A 22,686-nucleotide genomic window follows, 5' to 3' on the forward strand; every position below is an offset into this window, starting at 1 on the left:
ATAAATGCAGTCCGAGTCTGCTGAAGACACGTGGATGTCTTTGTGGGTTTAAGACCAAGATAACTCGTCTGTTAACGAGGCAACCCAATAAACATCACGAGCTTGGTGCAGTGGTCTACCTGAACTTTGAAAATAACTGCTGCTTCAAGGCTACTAAGGACGGATCGTTTATCGGGCCTGATATTCAGCATTATTCTGAATATCCAGAGTCCATAACATTATCTGGTTAAATGTCACAGGCGATTGTCTATCAACACTGAATAAGTTGAATCTGCAAAGTAACTAGTAAAGTTATTACATTAATGTAGTGGAGTGGAAATAGAAAGTTGCATTTGCTGCTCTTCTTTGTTGTTTGTGTGAGTAAATGGAAGGTTTTGGGTTTTGGACTGCTGGCAGGACAAGAGGAGACATTTGAATATGTCACATTAAGCTCTGGGAAGTTGTTATGAGCATTTTTCGCAGTATATTGTCACCTTATAGAGACAAGTAATCGTGAAAATAATCGGCAGATTAATTGATAATGAAAATAATCTTAGTTGCAGGCATACTGCAGTGTTTCCTCTGCATTCATTCAGGAGTGGAGGATCACCACAGCTAGATAAAATGGGACATGGAATATTTTAATCTAGATAACAAAACAAAACAAAAACTAACAAGCACAGCCCTTTAATCGTGATAAGATAGCTAAGACCAACAGGGACGGACACGAAACAAAAACCAAAAATTCCCCCCTGCCACCACTGCTACAGTAACGTGTTTCTTTTGTAAATGTTTTGTGACATGATTTTTTTTTTAAACCTTGGGCATATTGTGAAAGATATACTGTATGCTCTTTTGGGCCGACATTATACGTGACCACCTCCTGCTCGTCATCATCAGATGTTAGATGCGAGGATATCCTCAGTGGCCGTGACGGTGGCCTGAGTTTGAACAGATGTCAGGGGATTAGTGAAGAGAAACGATGAGCAAATCCCGGCTGTTCGGATGATGATACGCTAGATTTGTAGAGGAAGATCTGATTCAGTTGAAAGAGAAAGCTGCGAGGAGGTAGAGGAAAGGAAAGGACGGGGTAGACATGAGACATGGAGAGAAAACTGAGTGAGGAAGAGCAGCACAGACACGCTTCACTTAATGAATTTGATTGTTTTGGCTCTGTGTCAGCGGTCAATGCCAAAACCTGTGCAGTCACCCATCCTCTCCCATTAGACAGATGGGTTTATTGGAGGGGTGAGGTTTGGTGGCTGGGGTGTTAAGCTGGTGAGGAGATGGGAGTGAGGTTTGGGTGTGGCATCATTATGTGCCGGGCCAACAGAAGTCGCATCAGAAGGTGGCACAGCTGAATTTATCAAGGTGTCCTCACAAGAGAGGGTCCTAGAAGTCCTTGAACAACTGTTGTTGGAGAGCTAACAGCTAATATGCTAGCAAACTGGGAACATTACAGCAGTAGTCTGCCACAGGAGCTGCCCAAGCTGTGTCTGTTTCCTCCCCCTGACATTTTATTCTCAGGATTGAACATCAGTTCATTTAATTAAGTCACTGAAGAGTGAAAAAGCTCCCCAAGCCTGCGAGTTTTGTTAAATGTCAGTTAGCAAACTCATTGAGCCTGCAACGGGACAATAAGTTCAGTTTATTCAAACAGACAAATTTGTACCATCGACTTCTGTCTCATAGTCGTCTGGGATCCACTGACAGAGGTTCAATAAAAGTGGATGAGTCAGCTAATTTCAACAATGAATCTTCATGACACACGATATGTGGATGTTAACAACAAATGTTACAAATATCTTCTTTTTAATATGCATATTTTTTAGTATCACAAATGATACAGGTCAGTTTATTGGGTAGCCTATCACAGGTATTATGAAAACTTTTTGTTTTGAGGTTTTAATACAGAAAACGATGCTCGGGGTAATTTAGAATTATGAATTCCCAGTGAAGCGTGTTGCTTTAGTGCACTGATGTCATTTTGGACAATAAAGTTTATTGTTAAACTGAAAAATATTCCACTTCTGTTACATAAGTGTTATATAACCACATTAAAGTAACATCAAATTGTTTGACAAAACAGAGAATTGGGGAAACGAGCCAGAAATCACACGACATTTACATGTTCTCCCCCGTCACTCAGGCTTTCTCTCTCCGGCTCTTGCTCTTCTCCTCTTCTTTATTGTTCTTTCACAAGTTATTTTCTATCCCCCTCTCTCTCTCTCTCTCTCTCTCCCTCTCTCTCTCTCTCTCTTTCTGTCTGTTTATCTCCTCCCTCCCCCGCTGGAGTGAAGGGTTTTTTGGCAGGCAGTGCACGTCACATCAGGCATTAGCCACAGAGAACGGTGCTGATGGATGGGAGTGAAAGATGGAGGGTTGTGGAGATTTATGTGAACGAGGCAAAGGGAGCTGCTGCAAGGTCAACGCCATCTGGTCTTGCGTTGACCACCTGGGACGCTGTGTGTTGTGTGTGTTATACCACTGGCCAGTCAGTTGTTGCATAATAGCTCTGGGAGGCGTGTCGTTGGTGCAGCTCTGACAGTGTTTTGTGGTTAGCTGCAGGTTTCCTTTCTTTATGTTTGACAATGACTCAGTAAGAACCATCGATGGTACGTGATCATCTGTGCTTGTGTCATTTTTTTTTTTCTTTTGGCTTGCAAGACTCAAGTTTTTCGCCATTACGTGGCTTAAAGTTTGACAGATTTAATATGAGAAAAGTCTAATTCATACAAAATATTGTCTTGTTTGTTTAAATTGAGCATTTACATTGTGAAGGGTTTTTAGGATGGTGATGTTGGTTGGTTGCTCGCTCGGTCAGTTCATACTCCTTTGGTCACATGGATCCCACCCCATGGATCCTCGCAGGCACCCCAACTTTACCTGTCGATAGAGCTGTGACATGGACATGATCCCTCACTGGCTTCCCATCAGCAAACGCTGCTAATTGAGTTCAGTGGGTTTCCCTAAATTTACAACTGAATAAAAGCAGAGTTTTAAGCTACTGGTATGCTTCATCAGAACTGCTTGTCTGTGTTCGACAATTTCTGCTACTTTCCGTCGAAGTAGCCGGGGTTCAGCTTCCTTTTTCAACCTTGACACCACTACTTGTCACTTTTGATTAAGTGCAACACTTAGCAACACTATGGCTGTCGTCCAGGAGAGACTGTGTGAAAAGTTATCCTCTTACTTAAACCATTACTGCGTTTCCACCCTCTATTTATGACGGCCGTCTTTCATTCTGCCTTGAAGTGTGGCCAGTTTTGCCTTCCGACGTGGTCCGACTCGCCTTTACTTCCTGTTCACACATTCAAACTTAAAATATTAGCAGGCTTTCTGTTCCCGCTCACAAGCTTAGTTCTGTACACATCTGGGTGACAATTCTAAATATTCTAATATAATAGATCCACTTCAAAAATGTGTATGTGGCCATGTTAACAAAATATCAGCATCTCATCAGCATCAAAAAATCCAGTAGTGTTTGGGTCTTCCTTTCAGTAAAGTTATGCTCCAGGTGTTTTGGGCAGCCACTTTCAAAACATACATACATACATACTAAATCAAACTCTTATCGAATCTAGTCGAGAGAAGAGAGAAAACATCTATCCCTTTGCCGTCCTTAGCTCTTCTTCCGATGAAGAAATGCTCTCCAGTCCCGATTTATCTGATGCTATAGCAGCTACTCTAACCTGTTGAGTAGCCGCCATTGTTGTTTTTTAGCTTCTCTCGCTGGTCGTCACACCTAAACCAGCTGCCATTAGTTCCTCACAGGACACTGATTGGTCTTAATCTTCATGCGACCAGATGGCTTTACAACTCCAACTAATTCTTGTCTGTTTTTTACTGCGTAATGCCATCCCAAAACTCTCAGAGGGGTTTTTGAGTGGTTATATTCACTTACAGTCCCTGTATGAACTGCAAATGTAAATTATGCTTTATGCTGTTTAAAAAGCTCTGTTTTCCATGGTTACAATAATCTGATTTTGCGTGTACCGGCTAAACAAAACCTGTCTTGAGTCTTCGTTTTAACTTTCCCTTTGAACTCGCAACCGCAGCAGTCCTACTTCTAAGCCTGGACGTATCTGGGTTAATTTCCCTATTAAGGACCGTGAAGTGGACATCAGAGGCCGAGAATTCCTCCCTGCTGTTGAAGTCATCTGTGGCTCGTTCAACCCTGAAGCATCCCTCACATATCTAGGCCAGTCGCAGTTTGTTCAACTCTCTCCTGGAATACACGGCAACACCGAATGTGGGTCCGCTGAAGGCCGGGGTTAGTCGGGCATGCTGGGACAGAAAGGACGCCAGGTTTATAGCGCTCGCACGGCCTTCAATCGCTGCCATTGTCCCAGATCGTGTTTCCTCTTTGGAGGAAAATAATTGGCGTTCTTGATAAAGGAGCGGAGATTGGATTTCCTAGAAAAATGGCCAAATCAGGTCACTTTGAACACAGATGCTGTCTCCTCCAAACCCTCTCCTCCCTCCCCTGTGGTCATTGTGGCAGACAAACAGATTTAGGTTTTGTCTGAATCGCTGGACTTGTTAGACAAATGGTCCCCTCTTGGATCAGTCTGTCTTATCATGAATGCAAAGACGGGTTTTCAAGCCGTTCCTCCCCAGATGAATGAAGAAGATACGTGTACATGGCAGCGCATTTCATTTGACTGTGAAGTCTGAACGTGTCTTGTTTTTATCGTCATGAGGACAATGTGAAGGTCAATGGAAAGCCTTTCATGATCTAAAGGCTCATTTCACCAGAGTGTCTTTCTTCGACAGCTCTGACTGATGATGAGACATCTAACTGTCCTCGCTGTCTGTCCTCCCATCTTTCTTCCTTTATGTCTTCCTCTCTCTGCCGGGCTCTGACCGATAACAGATTTTGGAAGGCCATTATGGCTGAAGTCACACATAATATATCCTTTTTTTTCACCTTCCCCTGGCCGTCATCCATCTTTTCCCATTCTTTTCTTTCAGTTAATAAGTTAACAAAGCATGTTTTCTCTGTTTTAAGGGTTTCCTTGAATAATTGAAGCGCCCGTAGAGCCAAATTGCCTTTTCTAACGGAGCAGCTCGCTTTCTAAACTTCTGCATTACTTACACGTTGGCTTCCCTCCGGAGGACGGTCTCTCTGAAAATTTCATGGGCCTTCATGCGGAGTGATTAAAATATAAGTCGCAGAGCAAATGAGAGGAAGAAAGATGGAGCGACAGAGATGAGTCAAGACGATGCTGAGAACGGAGATGGAGAGAGGGGTAGAGGGAAACGGAGAGGGGAAGATTAGGCAAGAAATGGAGGGAAAGAGATGTAAAAGAGGCCGACAGAAAGGCAGAAATCTAGCAAGCAAGAGAGATTAAGTGTGATATAGAAAGTGACAGATTGGGAGAGAGAGGAGAGAAAGAAAGGATAGAGGGAGATGGACGAAGCAGCAGCACAGAGCAGAGAGAATGTGATGGAGGGAGAGATGTTAGCGAGAGATGGAGATGGACGGAAGGAGACGGGAAGATAAAGATAGAAACAGAGCCGGAGAAAGACAAAGTTGAAGAGACAGGGAGAGATAAGAGGGCAGTCAAAGGAAAGACTGGAGAAAAGAGCAGGAAATCAGGAAAAACTGAAGAGATGGAGAGGAAGAGATGTAACGCAGAGAGCGACAAAAGAGTTCGAAAATAGAGAAGATCGTTTTTCCTGTCACGTCAATTCAAAGTGATGCAGCACACGTTAACACGCAGTTAAAAGCAGAACTGACCTGCTGTGTGTGACAGCTCACTAGCTGTTAGCAGTGAACTGTGAAACCACACAGAGTTACACACCAAGCTTTAAATAAATCGCTCTGTTCTTCCGCCTACATACTTGTGTCTACTTTTTCGTCTGAGGTTGCTTTGTGTAGCTCGGACCAATGCAACTGAAGGCTTCATGTCTTCAGGCTACAGTGTGAAACGTTTGAAGACGATATCGTGCTTCAGAGTTTGTGTTGACAGTTTTGGGAGGGGCCCCTTCCTGTTTCAACATGGCAGTGTTTACAAACACATAATGCACATTAATAGGGACAAACATGTCGACTGTCGAGCTGTTTATCAGTATTATTTGAACGGGATGAGCAATAAATCGGACATGAATCACCTGTTTTTCTTACTAAACTGAAAAATACAACCGAACACCCTCTGAATTCACGTTTCTCTCTTTTATTCAACTAAGACGAGCTTAAATGCCTCGTCAACTTATCATTAAACACAATTCATTCAAACTCTACATAAATGAAATAAAACAGAATACAGAAGTCCTTTTGTATTAACTCAGATGTTTCATGTCCTTTTTCTGGCTGCCAAGACTAAAATATCTTGGTGGAAACAGTTGTTATTTGTTGTCTGTCTTGTCTTTGTAGGCTTTAATATAATAAAGTACGTACACAGCTTAAAATCGGCTCCATAAAGAAATGTAATGCACTTGATGCTCTTGTGTCTGATTGGGATCAAATCTCTGCCTCAGGTTCAACATCTGGACTGAAACCAGAAGAATGAAGGCTGTTAAAGCAGCTTTGAAATCACACGATCAACTGTGACACACATCCAAACTCCAAAATCATACATATTAATGAGGGTGTTTTGATGAAACTGTAAATCGACAGAGCGTGACAGACTTTAAAATCTTTTATCTCTTCTCACTCTGTCCAGCCTCTCTCTTGTTGATGACCGCATTGATGTGTCACTGTTTTTACTGTAGCTGAAACTAGGACAAAGAGGCAGCAGGCTGCAGCTTTATTTATCACGCTGTATTTAGTTGTTTGTCTGTTGTTGTGCTTCACTGACACGCTTCCCTTCAAATGTGCTTACATTTTGTGCACTTTGGTTTCATTTATACAACTGCTCAACCGTGAGACACATGAACAAACGTTTAGCTTAAAGAAGTATGACTAGTAAGAAAAAACAAGCTAAATTATTCTGTAAACAATAGAATTCAAACTGGAAAGTGTTAACTGAGAGACCAAAAAAAGACTTTTTATTTCTTCTTGACTGAAGCAGTGTTTACTGTCAGTGCTGACAGGACGAGGGAGGAGGGGAGTGGGATGGATGAGAGGCGGCAGTGAGCACGTGTGGGATGAGATTCTCGTGGACAACGTGACGAGAGAGGAGGAGGAAGAGAAGGAAAACAAGACTAAAAACTGCAGCACAAGTGGCCCTGTGAGGCTGTTATCAGTGGGATGACAAATCGAAAAGCCAACAGATCTTTACTTCTGCTTCTACTTTACTTAGTTTGGCTTGAGGATCAGGCAAAATAAAGGTCATGTGTTACCTAAATCGAAAGGGTATCCTCTGTGTGGCAGACATATTTAGGACATGTCAGACTAGTTCCTCATCATTTTCACTGTAAACATGACGGCAGCTCTAACACCGAGGTTCATAACAGAGGCAAGAAGATTTTACTATTATCCGAGTTTCCTGAAATATAAACCTCGTCACTCAATAAACAATACTTAAAATGTTATATAGCAAAACTTGCTGTAGAAAAACTCCCTATTGTATCCTATTATTCGTGAAATATGATTTAATAACTTCCTCTACTTGAAGCTCAGTTGAAGTATAGCAGCAGCGGCCTGTAGTGAATGGTACAGGTCGATATGATTGATGGCCGGGGCGTCGACGATGTTGCGCCGTGCCTCCACCCAAACAACACAGTGGTACCAGATCTTTGTCTAAAAGTACTTACAGCCTCAGCTCATGTCAACACCTACCAGCATCAGATGTTCACAGGAAAAATTGGTTAACATGAGCAGAAAACCATCCTCGCAATGGAGCATTTGAGCTCTGCATGCTGTGACAGGTATGAGCTTGACCTTTGAATCTTGAGACTCTGGAGGTGGGGATGGACTCGGCAGGGGTTGATGTCTCCCCTCCTGTCCTTGTATCTAATTAGATTCATAATTACACCTATAGTGAAATATATAAGCAAATAGTGATGCAAGTTTGAAGAAAGTCGAAGCTCCCTGCTGTCGAAGCTTTAAATACTCGTGGGAAATTTTCACTGAAGCGTCGAAAGGCCCAAAATTGATACTCGGGACAGCCTTATTTTATTGTCACCTACACAGTACAACTGTGATTTAACCCATCTTGAACTGCTACTAGTTCAACACCACAGCAGCAAAAACCGTTGAGCTGCACAACACAACTATTACCACCGATCAGCACGTTGTTAAAGAACACAAACACGTGATGAGTTGAGTTTTGTTGCTCAGCAACACTTTGAAGGTCAAAGAGATGTTGGTCGACACATGTTGGCTGTAGAAGGACCTTCATGTCAGACCACAGGAGACTTGCTGTAGGTGACACATGGCTCTTTGTAGCGTTCAGGCAGCATGTGCATTCAGACGGCGTGGAACACAAAGCCGAACTCATGACGGAGACAAGGCAGAGGTTGTTTGCTTCTTGCTGCGCTGGCATGTTGATGAGCGTCGATAATGAAATTAGAGCGAGCATGTGGTGATGTCACAGCGTCTGCAGACTGGAGGTTCACTGAGAGACCTGATGGACGACTGATACCGGATCTGTGGATTGAAACTGCTCATAAATGACACATTTTTACATTTCTAATCAAAATAATGAAATATAGTTGTACATGTGTCCCTGCTGAAGAACTATAGAGACAGGAAAGTTGTACAGTAAGTTTGTTGGCATAAACTGGGTCAGTCAACTTCTGATTTAATATTCAGTAAAGCGTCTTCAGCTGCCGTCACTGAGCGGGCGTACAGTTTCCTTTGGTCTGCATTGGTTTATTTTCTTCCCTCTTCTTACTGAGCTCTTCCTCTGAGTCGGTGTTTGCTGCAAAACTTCAGAGGACTTCAGGAGTTTGAGTCAAGCTTTCACACAGAGAGAGAGAGAGAGAGAGAGAGAGGAAGATGAGCTGGAGTTCACTGCAACACATCGGTGATGATTCATCACATTCATACTGTACATTATATTTGCATACGCTGCTCGCTCGCTCACACTTCCCCTCTCGCTCCTTCAGTCACAGAAAAACGCCCAATTCTGGGTTAAAGTTAGTGCTGCCAGCTCCAGCTTACACATCAGAAGAGAGAAGGATTAGCTTAATGCTGCTGACGCCGTCCTAAACACACACACACTCTCTTTGGTTTTGTCAATCTTGGTTAGGGCATATGAGTGTGTGGCAGTAGCAGCACATCCTGCCTTCAGCCTCACGCAGACCAAAACTAATCTGTGCACTTTTTACAGTAAGAGCTGTGACGTTTCAACGACAGATAAGCTGCAGAGAATGTACTGGGTACATCTTCTGGTAATTATCTGAGATATAAATCCAGTTAACTTCCACAGACTTTTCAAACCACAAGAGCCACGACTTTAATTAGACTGTTATCACGCTATTAACAGTGTCTTTACAAGCTGGAAGGTGAAATAATAGCTAAAGTGGCAACAGTTGCTAGCAATTTTTATCTACAGTAGCTAATTGAAGTTGAACCTACTGTCAAGAGTGGTGAAGCCATCTTTGAAGCCAAATCGGCTATCATTTTTCAGAAAGAGCAACAGAGTGGTGGGTGTTTGTCGGCATAAACAATCTAGTTTTAGCATCATTATTTTTGGTGGTTATCAAGTTAATAACCAACAGCTACTGGATGGTGTTCACATCAGTGTTTTTCAGTGGTTACAGCTCCAGACTAGGACCTTCAGGATTCTGAGTTTAGTCTGTGAAGCCAGTGCTAATACAAAGCTATCACCAAACTGTTAATGAGTGCTTCAACTAATGATTATTTTCATTGGTGATTCATTATTTTCTTGATTAATTGATAAGTTGTTTGGTCTTTTGTCAGTTGACCATTACTGAAGCTAAAATCAGTATTTATAATGCCACTTGTGAGAAAACTCTTAAGTGCTTTCATGCATCCTTAGTGGAAAACAATCTGTAATTTAATTTGCAATCATAATATAGGTCAGAAAACAGCACTAAAATGAGTGCGCCATAAAGACCTGACTGTAGCACAGGAGGAAACAACAGTGTGTCCTTGAGAAGTGATCATAACTCAGTCGAGTTGACCCGCTGTGACGTCTGCGTCCCTGAATTGGGACACAGCTTGCGTCTCCGTCGTCTCTGTATCTCCTCACACAGACACACAGACAACAGGATCCTTCATTGTGCTGCTGTGTCGCTCGAACAGCTGGAGTGAAGCGTTGCAGACTGCTGCAGCACCGAGCCTTTACAGTCTCTCTGTAGCTTTTGTTGGCCTGCAGCGTTTTGGAGCACGACTCTTTTTACTCTCACTGTCATCATCTTTTTACACTCACATCATCTATTACAGGTTTATTTCCAGCCTTTCTGTGGACAAATACTTCAGAATACATTAACATAAGAATGATACCTGACAGAGGGGTTTGGTGATGTGATGAGATGATAGAAATCTTCTAATGGTGAAGATTTTCATTCTACCTTTTTCTGAATTCAATCTTTTTGGTTTTGAATTGGTAATCAAGTGATTTGAATACATCAGTACGAGTTCTGGAAAACTGTAATGGACATTTGTTGAGCAAGAGCAAGAAGCAGTGACGCTTCCTAACATAAAACGTGACATTTCCTGCTGTTAAGTCAACATACTGAGATGCATACCAGAGAAAATCTTTGCATTTTCTACGCTGAGAAGAATCTGTAAACACTGTAGAGGTTAAGTCATGGTCACTGATGTTTTTAGTTTGTGAATTATAATAACTCACCTTAAGAAAATCTCTGGATGATGTTTTCTCAGCTGACTCTCTGTCCTCAGCAGCAGATGAATGACATTAAACAAGAAAGCCGCAGTTTGGGGTTATTCTAGGGCTGACTTGTTTTTTATTGTTGGAAAACATGCCTGTTAAATCAGATTTTCCGTCTTCTGAGACAACAGGAGCAACAAGGCATCCAGGTCCAAACTCTAACAAACTGTTTCAGCATTCAGCAAAAAAACTCAAGTATTTCCTTACAAACATATTACGAAATGTTACATTATTAAAATTATAATTATATTGGTCCTGTGTAGCTTTACCCTCATTTAAAACAACACATACTGTATATAATATTAAATATATGTATTTTAGGACAGAAATCTGAAGACATCTCCTCTGGCTCTGGAAATGTTGGATCGGCTTTTTTTGTTTTTACTTTTTTGGCATTTTATCGACTAGAAGTTTGGAAAAAAACATTCTTGTGTAAGTTGCAGCCTGAAATCTTTTGGAAAAATAACAAAATGAAGGATGATTTGATGTTGCACACTGATAATTATTTTAGCTTTGTAAGTGATAAAGGTTCATTGAGACTCTTACTGGACAATAACTCTAAAAAAAACAGAGTTAAACTGGCTATTTTCCAACTGTGTTTCTCCAGAGGAACTTTTCAGCCAAACAGGAACCACTTTTAACATAAAAAGAACAAGTTATATATTCTACAAACCGCTCTGTGGATGATTTATTTAGTGCTCATTGAGTGCAGCCCTACGGTGGATCCGTAGAGAGTTGTTGAGTTCGGTGACTATGAAAAGAGGCTTAACTGCAACTGTTTGAAATTTAAATTTCAATACAGAGAAATCCTGCAGAGAAATAACTCCAACACAGCTGATCAGTGATGCTTTATACCAAAGGGGTCGGGAATGATAATAGTCAATGAATCGACTGACAACAGATTAATCAACAGATGTTCTGATGACAGACGGACTCCCTGTGTGTCTTCCAGGCTCAGCTGGAGGCCCAGAAGGCCACGCAAGACTTCCAGAGAGCCACCGAGGTCCTGCGGGCAGCGAAGGAGACCATCTCCCTGGCCGAGCAGCGGCTCCTGGAGGAGGACAACCGGCAGTTTGACTCGGCCTGGCAGGAGATGTTGAATCACGCCACCCAGCGGGTGAGGAGGGGGGAGAGGGGGGAGCAGACACCAGAGACTGAGGAACAGTGTTTTAGGTTTAATGCTTTGCTGAACATTTAGTTTATTATTTCTTAGCTTATTATTAAATTGTATATCTTCAGAGTTGCTGGCTGACTGTACTGATTTTGTTTGGAGGCTGACTGTGAGTTCTGATTGGCCGTTGCAGGTGATGGAGGCGGAGCACACCAAGACGAGAAGCGAGCTGGTGCACAAGGAGACGGCGGCCAAGTACACGGCAGCGATCGGCCGCATGAAGCAGCTGGAGAAAAAACTCAAACGCACCATCAACAAGTCGAAGTAAGAAACTCCGTCTGCTTCTGACCAGCACATCAAGTGTCCCTGCCTATTCATGTTGAGACCGAGAGGGAAAGAAAAGTAGAGTCAAGAGGATTAACATGAACTCTGCAGCTGGCTTTAAACAGCTGATGACAATTATACTCGAAAAGTCGTAAAATTGCAACAATAAAAGTCATAATTTTACCAAAAGAAGTCAAACTTAATTTCATTTTGTGTAAAACTACAGTTTAAATCAACTTGTCTGATTTTTGCACAAGTCTAGTTTGTGTCTTTGGACATTATTTAAAACTGAATCTAGTGATACTGCAGTCAAACAGCAGTGTTCTTATCTAGCTCCAGTCTCCAGCCCGGTTTTATATTGGACCATTTATTCTGTTAGCAGCATGCGGTCGCAGCGAGGTGCCGAGCTGCTGAACCAGACCGTCAGTGCACGACTGAGTGCTGGTAGGTGGTGTTGAGCCAAATGTTGAGCTGCAGACAAAGAAGTAAAATCCCCTTCAACATAATGTCATCTATTGTTTGTCGAGTCTCCCTTACAGACTCGAGGATTGATCATAAAACCCTTTGAGATTCAGGACAATAATTCTGTCCAGCAGCATAACTCAGTGTCCCTCTAGTGAAGTGAAAGTGTTTCTACTACCGGACGATGTCATTTCTGGTTTTCCAAGCCGGTTGAAACAAACCGTGACGTAGTTTTATCCTTTAACTTGTATCTTTTTAAAAGCTGGTTGCTCTTCTCTATTCTGGTGAAAGTGGATTCTTCCTCAAGCAGTGAAACTCCACCATGACCACATCTAACCGGTGTGTTTATTTGAAGCAGTCAGGTGTTTAAAGGGGAAGTCAGGCTACATCTGCTGCTGTCACGAGGTGATGCACTCCTGTATTATCATCATTTAAAGGAAATGATGCGGTTGTTAGAGCGAAACCTCAGAATTAGTCATGTCCCAGGTGACATCTGAAATGAAAAATGTAATGAATAAAAACTCCAGGACACGGACTTCCCATCGGCAATATTTCTAACTTTCTCTCAGTATTTCTGTACAACACTGGGTCGGCTTAAACCTCGTGGAGAGAAGACTGCTTTTATGGAAAAAGACTATAACAAGCCAAAGCTTCAGCCTGCAGCTTTTCATTCAGTAGTTTCTTGTCAGTTTCTTGGCATTACTTTTGGAAAAATTTAGGACTGAAAATAAATGACTACTACTGTTCATCTGTCACACACTTTTAAGATTTTGTATTTTTGCCCTGCGTCTCTCAGAGATCACAGCTCAGTACTTTGATTTTAACTCAGACCTTTTCAACTGGCGGCAAGTCGTCCAATACGGCTCTTGACCAGCCTCATTCTGGCCCTTTGATCCGTTTGTTAGCAGGCTAATTAGCCCATTCATCAGCTACAATACATCTGTTACAAAAACAAAACAAAAAATATATATTTTTTCTTTTTCATTACTTGAGAACCGGAGAAAATATCATGTGAAACTGATTGAAAGAAAAGTTCTCCTCAGTTTTTTTCCCGCCTGGTTTCACACATGACAAGAGAAATTTCTCCTGGGAAGAAAATAAAAAATAAATAATAACTACTACAGAAGCCCTGAGGGGCAAGTAAGGATTTGTTTTTGTTTTTCTGGTGATCGAAATTGTTTTTCTTGGCTGTTTTTATGACATGAGAGCTGGTGGGAAAAAAATAAATGTGTTTTGCCAGGATAAAAATTGCTGTTTCTGCAGATTAAGCAGAGGAAATTCACGAGGCTCAAACTGACAACCTTCTTCTAAGATTGAAACGGTAGAAGAAGCAGAGAGAAAAAAAAGCATTGTTTTAACAGTTAGATTCTGAGCTTTTACAGGTCAGATCTGCCTCGAGTCACGGCTGCCATTTCTACTCAAGCCAACTGCCTCGTTTCTAATTTTAGTCTGAACAAATCAAAGCACATCCAGCTGCAGCAGCACGAGCGTGAGGGAAGATGAACTCCCAGATATATTTCTGGTTGGATCACAGAAGAGACAAAAAAACAACATCATGATGTTCATAAATATTGTAGCTGAGGATTATAACTACCTGTGGAAATGATACTGTAATAACACAAGGCTCTGTTATCTGAGCCAAGATGGCAAACTTTTATTCCACTCACGATTATTGATTGATTCTGTACCTGAAGCGTCACTGAAAACAGCGAAAACAAGGAAAGTGAAGTATAGAAGTTGAATTTCTTACTTGTAACTTCACAATCTGAAGCATGAAAACCAAAAAACTAGAATATAGTCAGGTCTTGAATCTTTAGTCTCTTGTAATTATCAGCACTTGGTTCTGTTTACGGTCGTTGGTTCTGGATCCAGTTCTTCCTGCATTATCAGCTGCAGTCTCGCTGCGCGTCGCCTCAGCAGACTGTTAATCCGCTCTGCATCGTTCGCTCATCCGACATCACAACCCCTTTATCTCCCTCTCTTCCTCCGGGTTGCCATGGTGATGATGTGGGTACTGCTCTTTTTCTGGGTTACTCTGTTTTCTCCCCTATGATCTAATCTTTTCCTCTCTCTCTCCCTCTCCTGACCCTCCTCTTCCTCCTCCGCAGGCCCTACTTTGAGATGAAGGCGAAGTACTATCTGCAGCTGGAGGTACGTGACGGCAGCTCAGCTGTAATTTACCTCCCTTTCAACCCCACAGATCCCCTCTGAAGGTTACTGTTAGATTAAGGGTTAACAAACCTTCACCACCAACATTCAGAATCTGTGGACTCGCCGTGTCGGCGCTGCAGTGTTGATACTGTGCTAAGTCTGTGTGCTTAAGGCTGTGATCAGACTGGATTTGTTTTTCCTCCTGACTCGAGCAGCTGTTAGCTTTGTTCGGAACAAAGAGCATCCTGACTGTAAACAGCAGGAGGAGTGCTGTGCAACACAAAGCTTAGATTTTGCCCCCATTTTTATATCGAATAAGGAAAAAATTCTATCTTTTGAGGACAGTACCTGTTACAGCAGTTAGAATAGATTAGAGAGACTTTGAGCATCTATAAAAGATTTGAAATATGAAATAAAATGTATGTAAGGCAGTCTAATCTAGTCTAAGGCAGTTTATGCCACGACCTTCATCATCGCCCTCCTTTCTCTCTCTCTGATCGTCTCCCCTCCAGAACCTGAAGAAGAACGTGGACGAGCGGCAGGCCAAACTGTCTCAGGCCAAAGGCGAATACAAGACGGCCCTCAGGAACCTGGAGATGATCTCAGACGAGATCCACGAGCGACGGCGGAGCTCCGCCATGGGCCCCCGGGGGCGTGGCGTGGGCGCCGAGGGCGACAGTGTCTCTGGGGACGACATCTCCAACTTTAAGATGGAGTCCGACGGAATATCCAGTGAGTACTGCACGACACGTCTGAAAGAGAATAAACTCTACTCAGGGACGACTCAGACGAGTGTCCTGATCAGATAAAAGGCCAATTAGTAAATGTTAAACCTTCACATCTCGCTGCTTCAGCTTCACACCTGGTGACTCTCTAAATGTCAGCTTTAGCTGTAATTAGATTTAGTTTCCGCTCTGTAAGAATAGCACAGACAATGTGTTAAATGTTCGAGAGAAAAACTGACGTGGCAAACATATCCCTGAGGCAAAAATTGACTTTTTGAAAGGGTCTGCTTGTTCTTGTAAAGCAAGTTTTCCTACTGGAAGCACTTGTGAAGTGGAGACGGACTCTTGAGCAGCTGTGTTTACGTCACTATACTTGAGAAAACACAGACAGACAGTCAGCTCTTGTCCATTTCCCTGAATTCCTGGTTTGTGGTTCTTGGAAAGTCTGATAAGAGTCAAAGCGGTGAAGGAAATCAGAGGGGACAGACGAGTGAAGGACGGCAGATAAACTCATAAACTTCACATTAGTTTAAACATGAACCAGGAAAAGAGGAAAGTCTGTTGTGACAGATTTGCACTCAAACACACACAGACATGAATTTCTAGACTAAGAAACCTCACGTTGAAATGATGCATCTCTGAGCCTATAACCCTAAAATCAATTATGACAATTACACGCCTGACCCCTGACCTTTACACTTAACTTAACCTCAACCTCATTCTAAGCTTTACCGCCCAAATTCTTAAGTCCTACATCTCGTTTCTACACGGTTTTGTTTTTTCTCCATAATTACAGACGTTTGCCTTTTTAGTGTTCAAAGCAAGGAAATGAATTTCTTTACAGATGGATAGAAACGCCTCCGCTAACATGAAAGAGAAGCTCATTTTCTCTGTTTTTAAATACACATGGACCATTATCAAGACTGAAACGGGACCAATGATGCATGACGACAAATAAGTGAGGAGGTTAGCTGCCTGCTGCGTAGCCAGTTTTGTGAAATATTTTGTTAAACACACAATATATGTCGTTTCTGTCACTCGGGGTCTCTGTAAGACTATATAACTATATTGATTTCTTTCCCGTACATTCTGTGCTTTATGATGGTTTGTATTGAAAGACAAGAGTCACCTTGAAAACCTGTTGCATGCACACACAAAAAATTGTTAGTTTGATGGTCAAACACTGAAAAGGAGTGTTAAACTCATCGATTGGTTAGCTGATTCGGTTTTATGCTAACTTCTTGCGGCACACACTTCATACGGTCTGTCCAAAATCTTCAACACACTCGAGGCAGATTCAAGACTTAAAATAAGAAGGGGGTTCCCGTAGAAATGAATCGACCTCAGACTGACATGCGTACGCACACAGAAATATGTAGAAACGAGGCCTTTCGAGGGGTTTTCCAACAGAAAAATGGTCTCCTCGTCTCAGGTCTAACAGACGGTGTCTGAGACAGATGAACAAACTACAACTGCAGAAAGAGAAGAAATAACAGTCGAAGGGAATAAAATGAAAACGTGCCCTCTGCATCACGTTGGCCATGACTTCGGAAAATTAATAGGACGGTGTTACCGTGGTAACCGCAGAGCAGTGGCAGCGTCCGATCCAAAAGCAGATGCTGTGATTACAAGTTGTTAAGAAGGAATCTGATGCTGAATGTAACAACAGACACTGATGGTGCCTTCGTGTGCTTTGATTCATGTCGGGGAAAATGAAACACCTCCGCTGGGAGCGATGTGACAGTCCTCTCAGTTCTTTTTATATCTGTTAGCTCACACGCACTTTCTTTCTTCTCCACATCTTTCCCTCTTTTTTTCATTTCCCTTCTTCCCTCCCTCCACTGCTTTTCTCTTCTTTAACTCTGCACCTCTGCCTTTCTCCCTCTGTTCCTTTTTACCTTCCCCTCATTTCTTTCCTTCCACCCTACATCCTTGTCTTTCCCTTTTCTCTCATCGCATGTATTTCTAAAATGTTTCCTCTTTGTCTCCTTCTCTTTCTCTTTGCTATCCCTTCACCTCCTCCCTCTGTCTTCCTGCAGTGGCGTCGGTGTGTTTCGACGACGAGGCTTGTGGCGGCAGCAGCATCATGTCGGAGGAAGACTCGGAGACTCGCTCCACCTGCAGCCTGGGTTCGTCCCCCAGCAGCCCTCAGGAGCTCCTGTCGCCCTGCCCCTTCGCCAGCTCCTCCTCCTCCTCCTCCTGCACGTCCTCCTCCGCCTCTCCGTCACCCACCCCTTCCTCCTCCTCCTCCTCCCCGTCTCCTCTGTCCCGGCCCTGCAGCCTGGACCTTCCCAGCACCGTGTCGCTGTCGGACTTCGGCCTCATCTCGCCGGTGCTCGGGCCTCGCAGCGAGTGCAGCGGAGCGTCGTCACCAGAATGTGACCTGGAGAGAGGTGGGTGATGTGTCTGTGTTTCAGCAGAATAAATGTAGGCAGAGGTTTAGGAAATGCTACTTTTTCCCCTAACTATGGTTGTAAACATGACTACGGTCGTTAATGTTTCAAACAAAATAAGTTTTTAATAGTGAACGTCATTAAATTTAAGTTATTGTACAGAATAATTCAAATAAATGAAATAAAAATTCAAATAAATCCTAGAAAAAAACAATTTTATTTCCCTAGATATTAATCTGTACTAAGACAATATAAGCTCAGCTGCTATATCAATATATAGATCTGTATCAGATAATAAAGTGTTACTATACTAAAACTAGTAATAATAAGTAGTTTTTAAAGTAACATTTTTGATCATTTTAAGCAAAAATGCCACAAATCTGCTTCCATTTCTCAAATCTGTAGCGGTGACACGATTCTCCAAAATACACGATTTGATTTGTCTTTCAATTTTAATGGTCACGAAACATTTTTCTTTAGCGCTGACAGCTTGGCCATTGTTGGACTATCGAGTCTTGATTTGTGAAGATCAGCAGATCGTTTGACAAGTGTCGTTTATGTTTTCATATTCTTCTTTTAAGGTCCTGTTTGTAAGAAAAGCTGATTTTTGAGTCTCATTCCCAACAAAAATAATGGCTCCCTCAGTTTCTCAGCTCGGGATTGAAGGACGGGTCGGCCGCCATCCCAAAGCGTCACTTTTTGACGAGCTGGGAATGAGACCCAAAAATATTTTTTTCTTTAGAATAGGTCCTTTTTAAAAAGGTAGACTACGTGGTAGAAAGAGTGATATAAGCACCATATTGCCAGATTTCTGAGTTACTGTTCAACACAAAAACAAAAAGACTAAACGGCAGAGGTGTACCTCATCAGACTGAGATGTGTTTGTGTATTTGAGGTAGTGTGTCCTCTCGGTGTTGTTGGCAGTGGTTCTGCTTTTGCCATGCGTGAGAGAGAAATAGAGAAGCAGTTGCTACTGGATGACGTCTCCATGTCACCGCTACAAATATGAAGACTACATTATTTGTATTTTGAACTGCTCGTCAAACAAAAAACAATTCTTAAAACATTTTCAAACATCGCTTTGTGCTCTGCAGAATTCTAAAGGATGTATTATTTTGATGTTTCATAGATTAAATTATTAATTGAGAAAAAAAGTCTGCAAATATATCAGTCAACCTAATGGTACGTTGCAGCTCTGTGTTGTAGCTGTAACAATAATGAACAGAAACTTAAAAGAAATAAATATTAGGTGTTGACTGTTCGGGTGCACGTGAGAGCAGCTCATCGGCTGTTAACGGGTCCATTTGTGTGCAGCACGTGCTGTTACAGAGGAGACATACGAACACAGAAAGTAAACCGGGAAGTGAGATGGATGATGTTTGAGAATCTATTCTGGGGAAGACGTACGATCTCGTGCTACCTGCTCGGCTCACACCTGCTCCACCACAGGAGCCTATTAGTCAAAGTGACAGCGAGCCGAGCGCCTCACCTGCAGAGACCAAACACATCTGCAATAGTTCATCACACCTCAGGTGGCTTTAATGAAGACCTGAGAGCTGAGTGTGTGTTTGTGTCCGCCTGCTGGCTCACAGCGTACTTTTCTGCAGATGTGGTTTCATGTTGACTTTAGCAGCCAGTTAGCACTGATTTGTATTTTAGATGTGAAGGTTACATGCAACTGTTGTGGACAGCATTTAAAATAAAGTAGTTCAGTGTGAAACAGCTTTGAAATGTGGTCATGAAAGTGTTGAAGTCATGGTTTTTGCAGGGTAAAAAAATTAGTTAAATTTGAATGTTGACCAGCCGTTTGGCCGGTGGATAAAAAAAAGTTAATTTTGCACCCTGGTTACATGAAACCATACAGAAGCCCTGCGGGGCAGAGAAGATTTATTTTTAAATCATTTTCTGGTGGTCCATTTTCAAAGTCTGATACAAATCGTCCTCTCTCCTGTTTGTGACATGAGAACCTGTGGACATTTGTTTTTGCCAGTATAATCTTTAATAAGTTCCTTATTTTTTTTTCCATCTGTGAAAACAGTTTTTTTCATTTCATGAGTGAAATAAATGTTTTTTTGCTGCCAATTTTTTTTCACTGTTTCACACATTTTTGTTTTTTTGTCCCAAAATGTTTTTCCCACTCTGTTTCACATATAAAAACATTTTCAGGAGATTTTATTTTTTCACTTTTTTCAACAAAAAACTTTTGGATTTCCTTTTTACCCATATTTGGCTTTTATGAGTGAAATATTCTTTCTTCACGTGTGAAACCGGGAATTTGTCTTGGAAAAATAATCGCTGTGTCACACATGAAAAAAAAAAAATTCTCCGGAAAAAATGTTTCCACTCAGTTTCACAAAAAACAAACAAAAAAAAATCATGAGAATTTTGTTGTTGTTTTTTTTTTGAGTGAAATATTTTTTTCTCCATGTGTGAAACCGAGAATTAATCTTGAGGGAAAAAATCACTGTTTCACACAGGGAATTGTTTTTGCTCCTGAAAATTTTAACTCATTTTAACACATAATGATTTTTTTCCCCACTTGTTTTAATATGTGTGGGGAAAAAATGAGTAACTTGGATTATCCTGGCAAAACTTTTTTTCCCACCAGTTGTCAAGTCAAACACAGGAGAGAAAATAACTTAGATCAGACTTAGAAAATGGATCACCAGGAAAAAAAAGTCTTCACTTGCCCCTCAGAGCAGAGCAGAACGTCCACTTTTCATCAGAACTTAGCCGCCTGTCTGAAGAGTTTCAGGTGATATTTTGCTTTCACTGAAACAGTGTGACTCATTTCATATGATCAAAAAATAGTCTGTCTTCTTTAATTAATTTAAGAAATGTAATAATTCATTTAAGCAGTTCAAAGTCAGATTTAAATAAATCCAGGCACGTGAAGATGAGAGAAGTAGCTGAGTTTATACTAACAAACCGACACAATGCATTAGAGGTACAAACACTTTAAGGTTAATATAATAACAGCTTGTTTAACGCAGCATAAATGTGCTGAAATGAATTTTGACTCCAGAGCTCAGTCTGTTAATCTTTAACTGTAATACACAGCAGAGACTGACCGGTTAGTCACACGAGCAGATATTGGTTTGTCGCTGGTATCAATTTATATGTTAAGATGCGTTTCAGGTTTGGTTTTATGTAGTTTTTGTCTTTGGTCCTTAAAAATCCCCAAATCAGTTCTGACTGATGTTTTTGTTCTTTCAAGAGATGATTGATTCAGCAGACAGAAGTAGTCTGAGGCGTTTCTGACTTCTCTTTAAAACAAAAATGTATCCGAGCCCATCAAAGCTTAAAACTTTGTAATTAATGTCCATCTTGCTCACGTCTCGTTAACCATTAACTGACCTCCTCCCGTGCAGGTGACCGGGCAGAAGGTGCGGAGGGGGATCTGGACAACGCTCCAACCGCCAACAACAACAACAGCTCCGCCTCCAGCACCAAGAAGAGCTTCAGCCTGGAGGCACGCTTCAGCTTCCTGAACCTGCGCCGCCCGCGCGCCGACAACGCCAAAAACACGGACAACTGTTCCCAGAAGGCCGAGGCCGGGCAGACTGTGGTCCTGGTCAAATGAGTCTGAGGAGCTAAAATGGAGGGACTCTGACTCTGCCTCGACTCAGAACTCTCTGATAAACTGTTCTGAGCTGTTTATAAGCTACCTGCAACAACTGCACTCCATTTCCAACCTCTGCGGTCAAAGATAGACTCTGAATGTCATAGTCGGTGTGTAGTGAGCGTCCTGTACATCTCGGCAGTGTTGTTACTCCCATTTCCCTTCTGAAGGACATTGCACCTTAGGACTCTCATGTGTGAGAAATAAAGAGCACTGTTGTGTTGAAAATGGTGATGGAAGAAAAAAGATGGAGAGAAATTCATGTTATTTTGTTTTTGTTATTTTTCCACTAAAAGCGACTGTAGCTGCCAGCGTTCAGCCTCATCTGAGAACAGCTCTCTGTTAGATAATTGGTGTAACTTCATCAAAACTGAGAATTCATCACTGTTAAATGGCACTTGGCATGCTGTGAACCATGCAGAGGAGATGTTCTGCTTACTTTAAAAGTTAAAGGAATTTAAAGTCACACGTTGAAATGTTCAATAAATAAGTTAAATCTCTTAACCCTCTGCGATACGCGCCTGTATCTGATCTGTGAGTGTTTTGTATTTCCTGAAGTTATGCAAGTAAAGTGTTCAAGTGGAGGCACTGTGGACCTGCCGATGTTAGAGAGTTGTTTGTTTTCCACATTAGCTTCTGAAAAGTGTTGCTCTGGTTGATTTAAGCTTTTGCCACCATGATGATTGTGTTTTAAATGTACGTCTGACGGCCGTCTGTGGGTTGAAGAGAGGAGACGTCTCAAGAAAGAAGAAAATTTAAAATACTGCTGCTGTAATGCTGTGAAGTTGTTCTTTAGGCTGTGATGATACATTTCGAGCAAAAAGACAAGCAGTTCCCCCACGAGGAATATTTTTTTCATGCTATTATAATTCTCACCAATACAATTACGTACAGAAGCCCTGAGGGGCAAGTGAAGATTTTTTTTTTTTCTAAGGTGATCCATTTTCTAAGTCTGATCTAAATTGGTTTCTCTTCTGTGTTTGAGAACTGGTGAGGGGAAAAAGTTTTGTCAGGATAATCTTTTCAAGTTCCTTTTGTTCCCCATCGGTGAAAACGTGTGAGAAAAAAATCATCTTTGCAGGAGATTAAAAAAAAAAAATTCACATGTGAAACCAAGTGGGAAATAAAAGTTTTGATATAGATAAAAAAAATCCCCACGTTTTGCAGATCG

The 22,686-nt window shown here is 41.8% G+C and overlaps 1 protein-coding gene across 1 annotated transcript in view; it reads left to right on the forward strand.

The window, feature by feature from the left end:
• sh3bp5b (SH3-domain binding protein 5b (BTK-associated)) overlaps nucleotides 1-22,019 on the forward strand; it is a 41,454-nt gene extending 19,435 nt beyond the window's left edge. The window contains exons 4-9 of the mRNA XM_073485961.1: nucleotides 11,680-11,844; nucleotides 12,032-12,162; nucleotides 14,733-14,775; nucleotides 15,288-15,507; nucleotides 17,540-17,893; nucleotides 21,265-22,019. Coding sequence (XP_073342062.1) covers nucleotides 11,680-11,844; nucleotides 12,032-12,162; nucleotides 14,733-14,775; nucleotides 15,288-15,507; nucleotides 17,540-17,893; nucleotides 21,265-21,476 — 1,125 coding nt within the window. The 3' untranslated portion in view covers nucleotides 21,477-22,019. The remainder of the gene's footprint in view (nucleotides 1-11,679; nucleotides 11,845-12,031; nucleotides 12,163-14,732; nucleotides 14,776-15,287; nucleotides 15,508-17,539; nucleotides 17,894-21,264) is intronic.
• The last annotated feature ends 667 nt before the right edge of the window (nucleotides 22,020-22,686 follow it).

The sequence above is a fragment of the Pagrus major genome, chromosome 17, assembly GCF_040436345.1.
Source record: "Pagrus major chromosome 17, Pma_NU_1.0".
Classification (NCBI taxonomy): domain Eukaryota; kingdom Metazoa; phylum Chordata; class Actinopteri; order Spariformes; family Sparidae; genus Pagrus; species Pagrus major.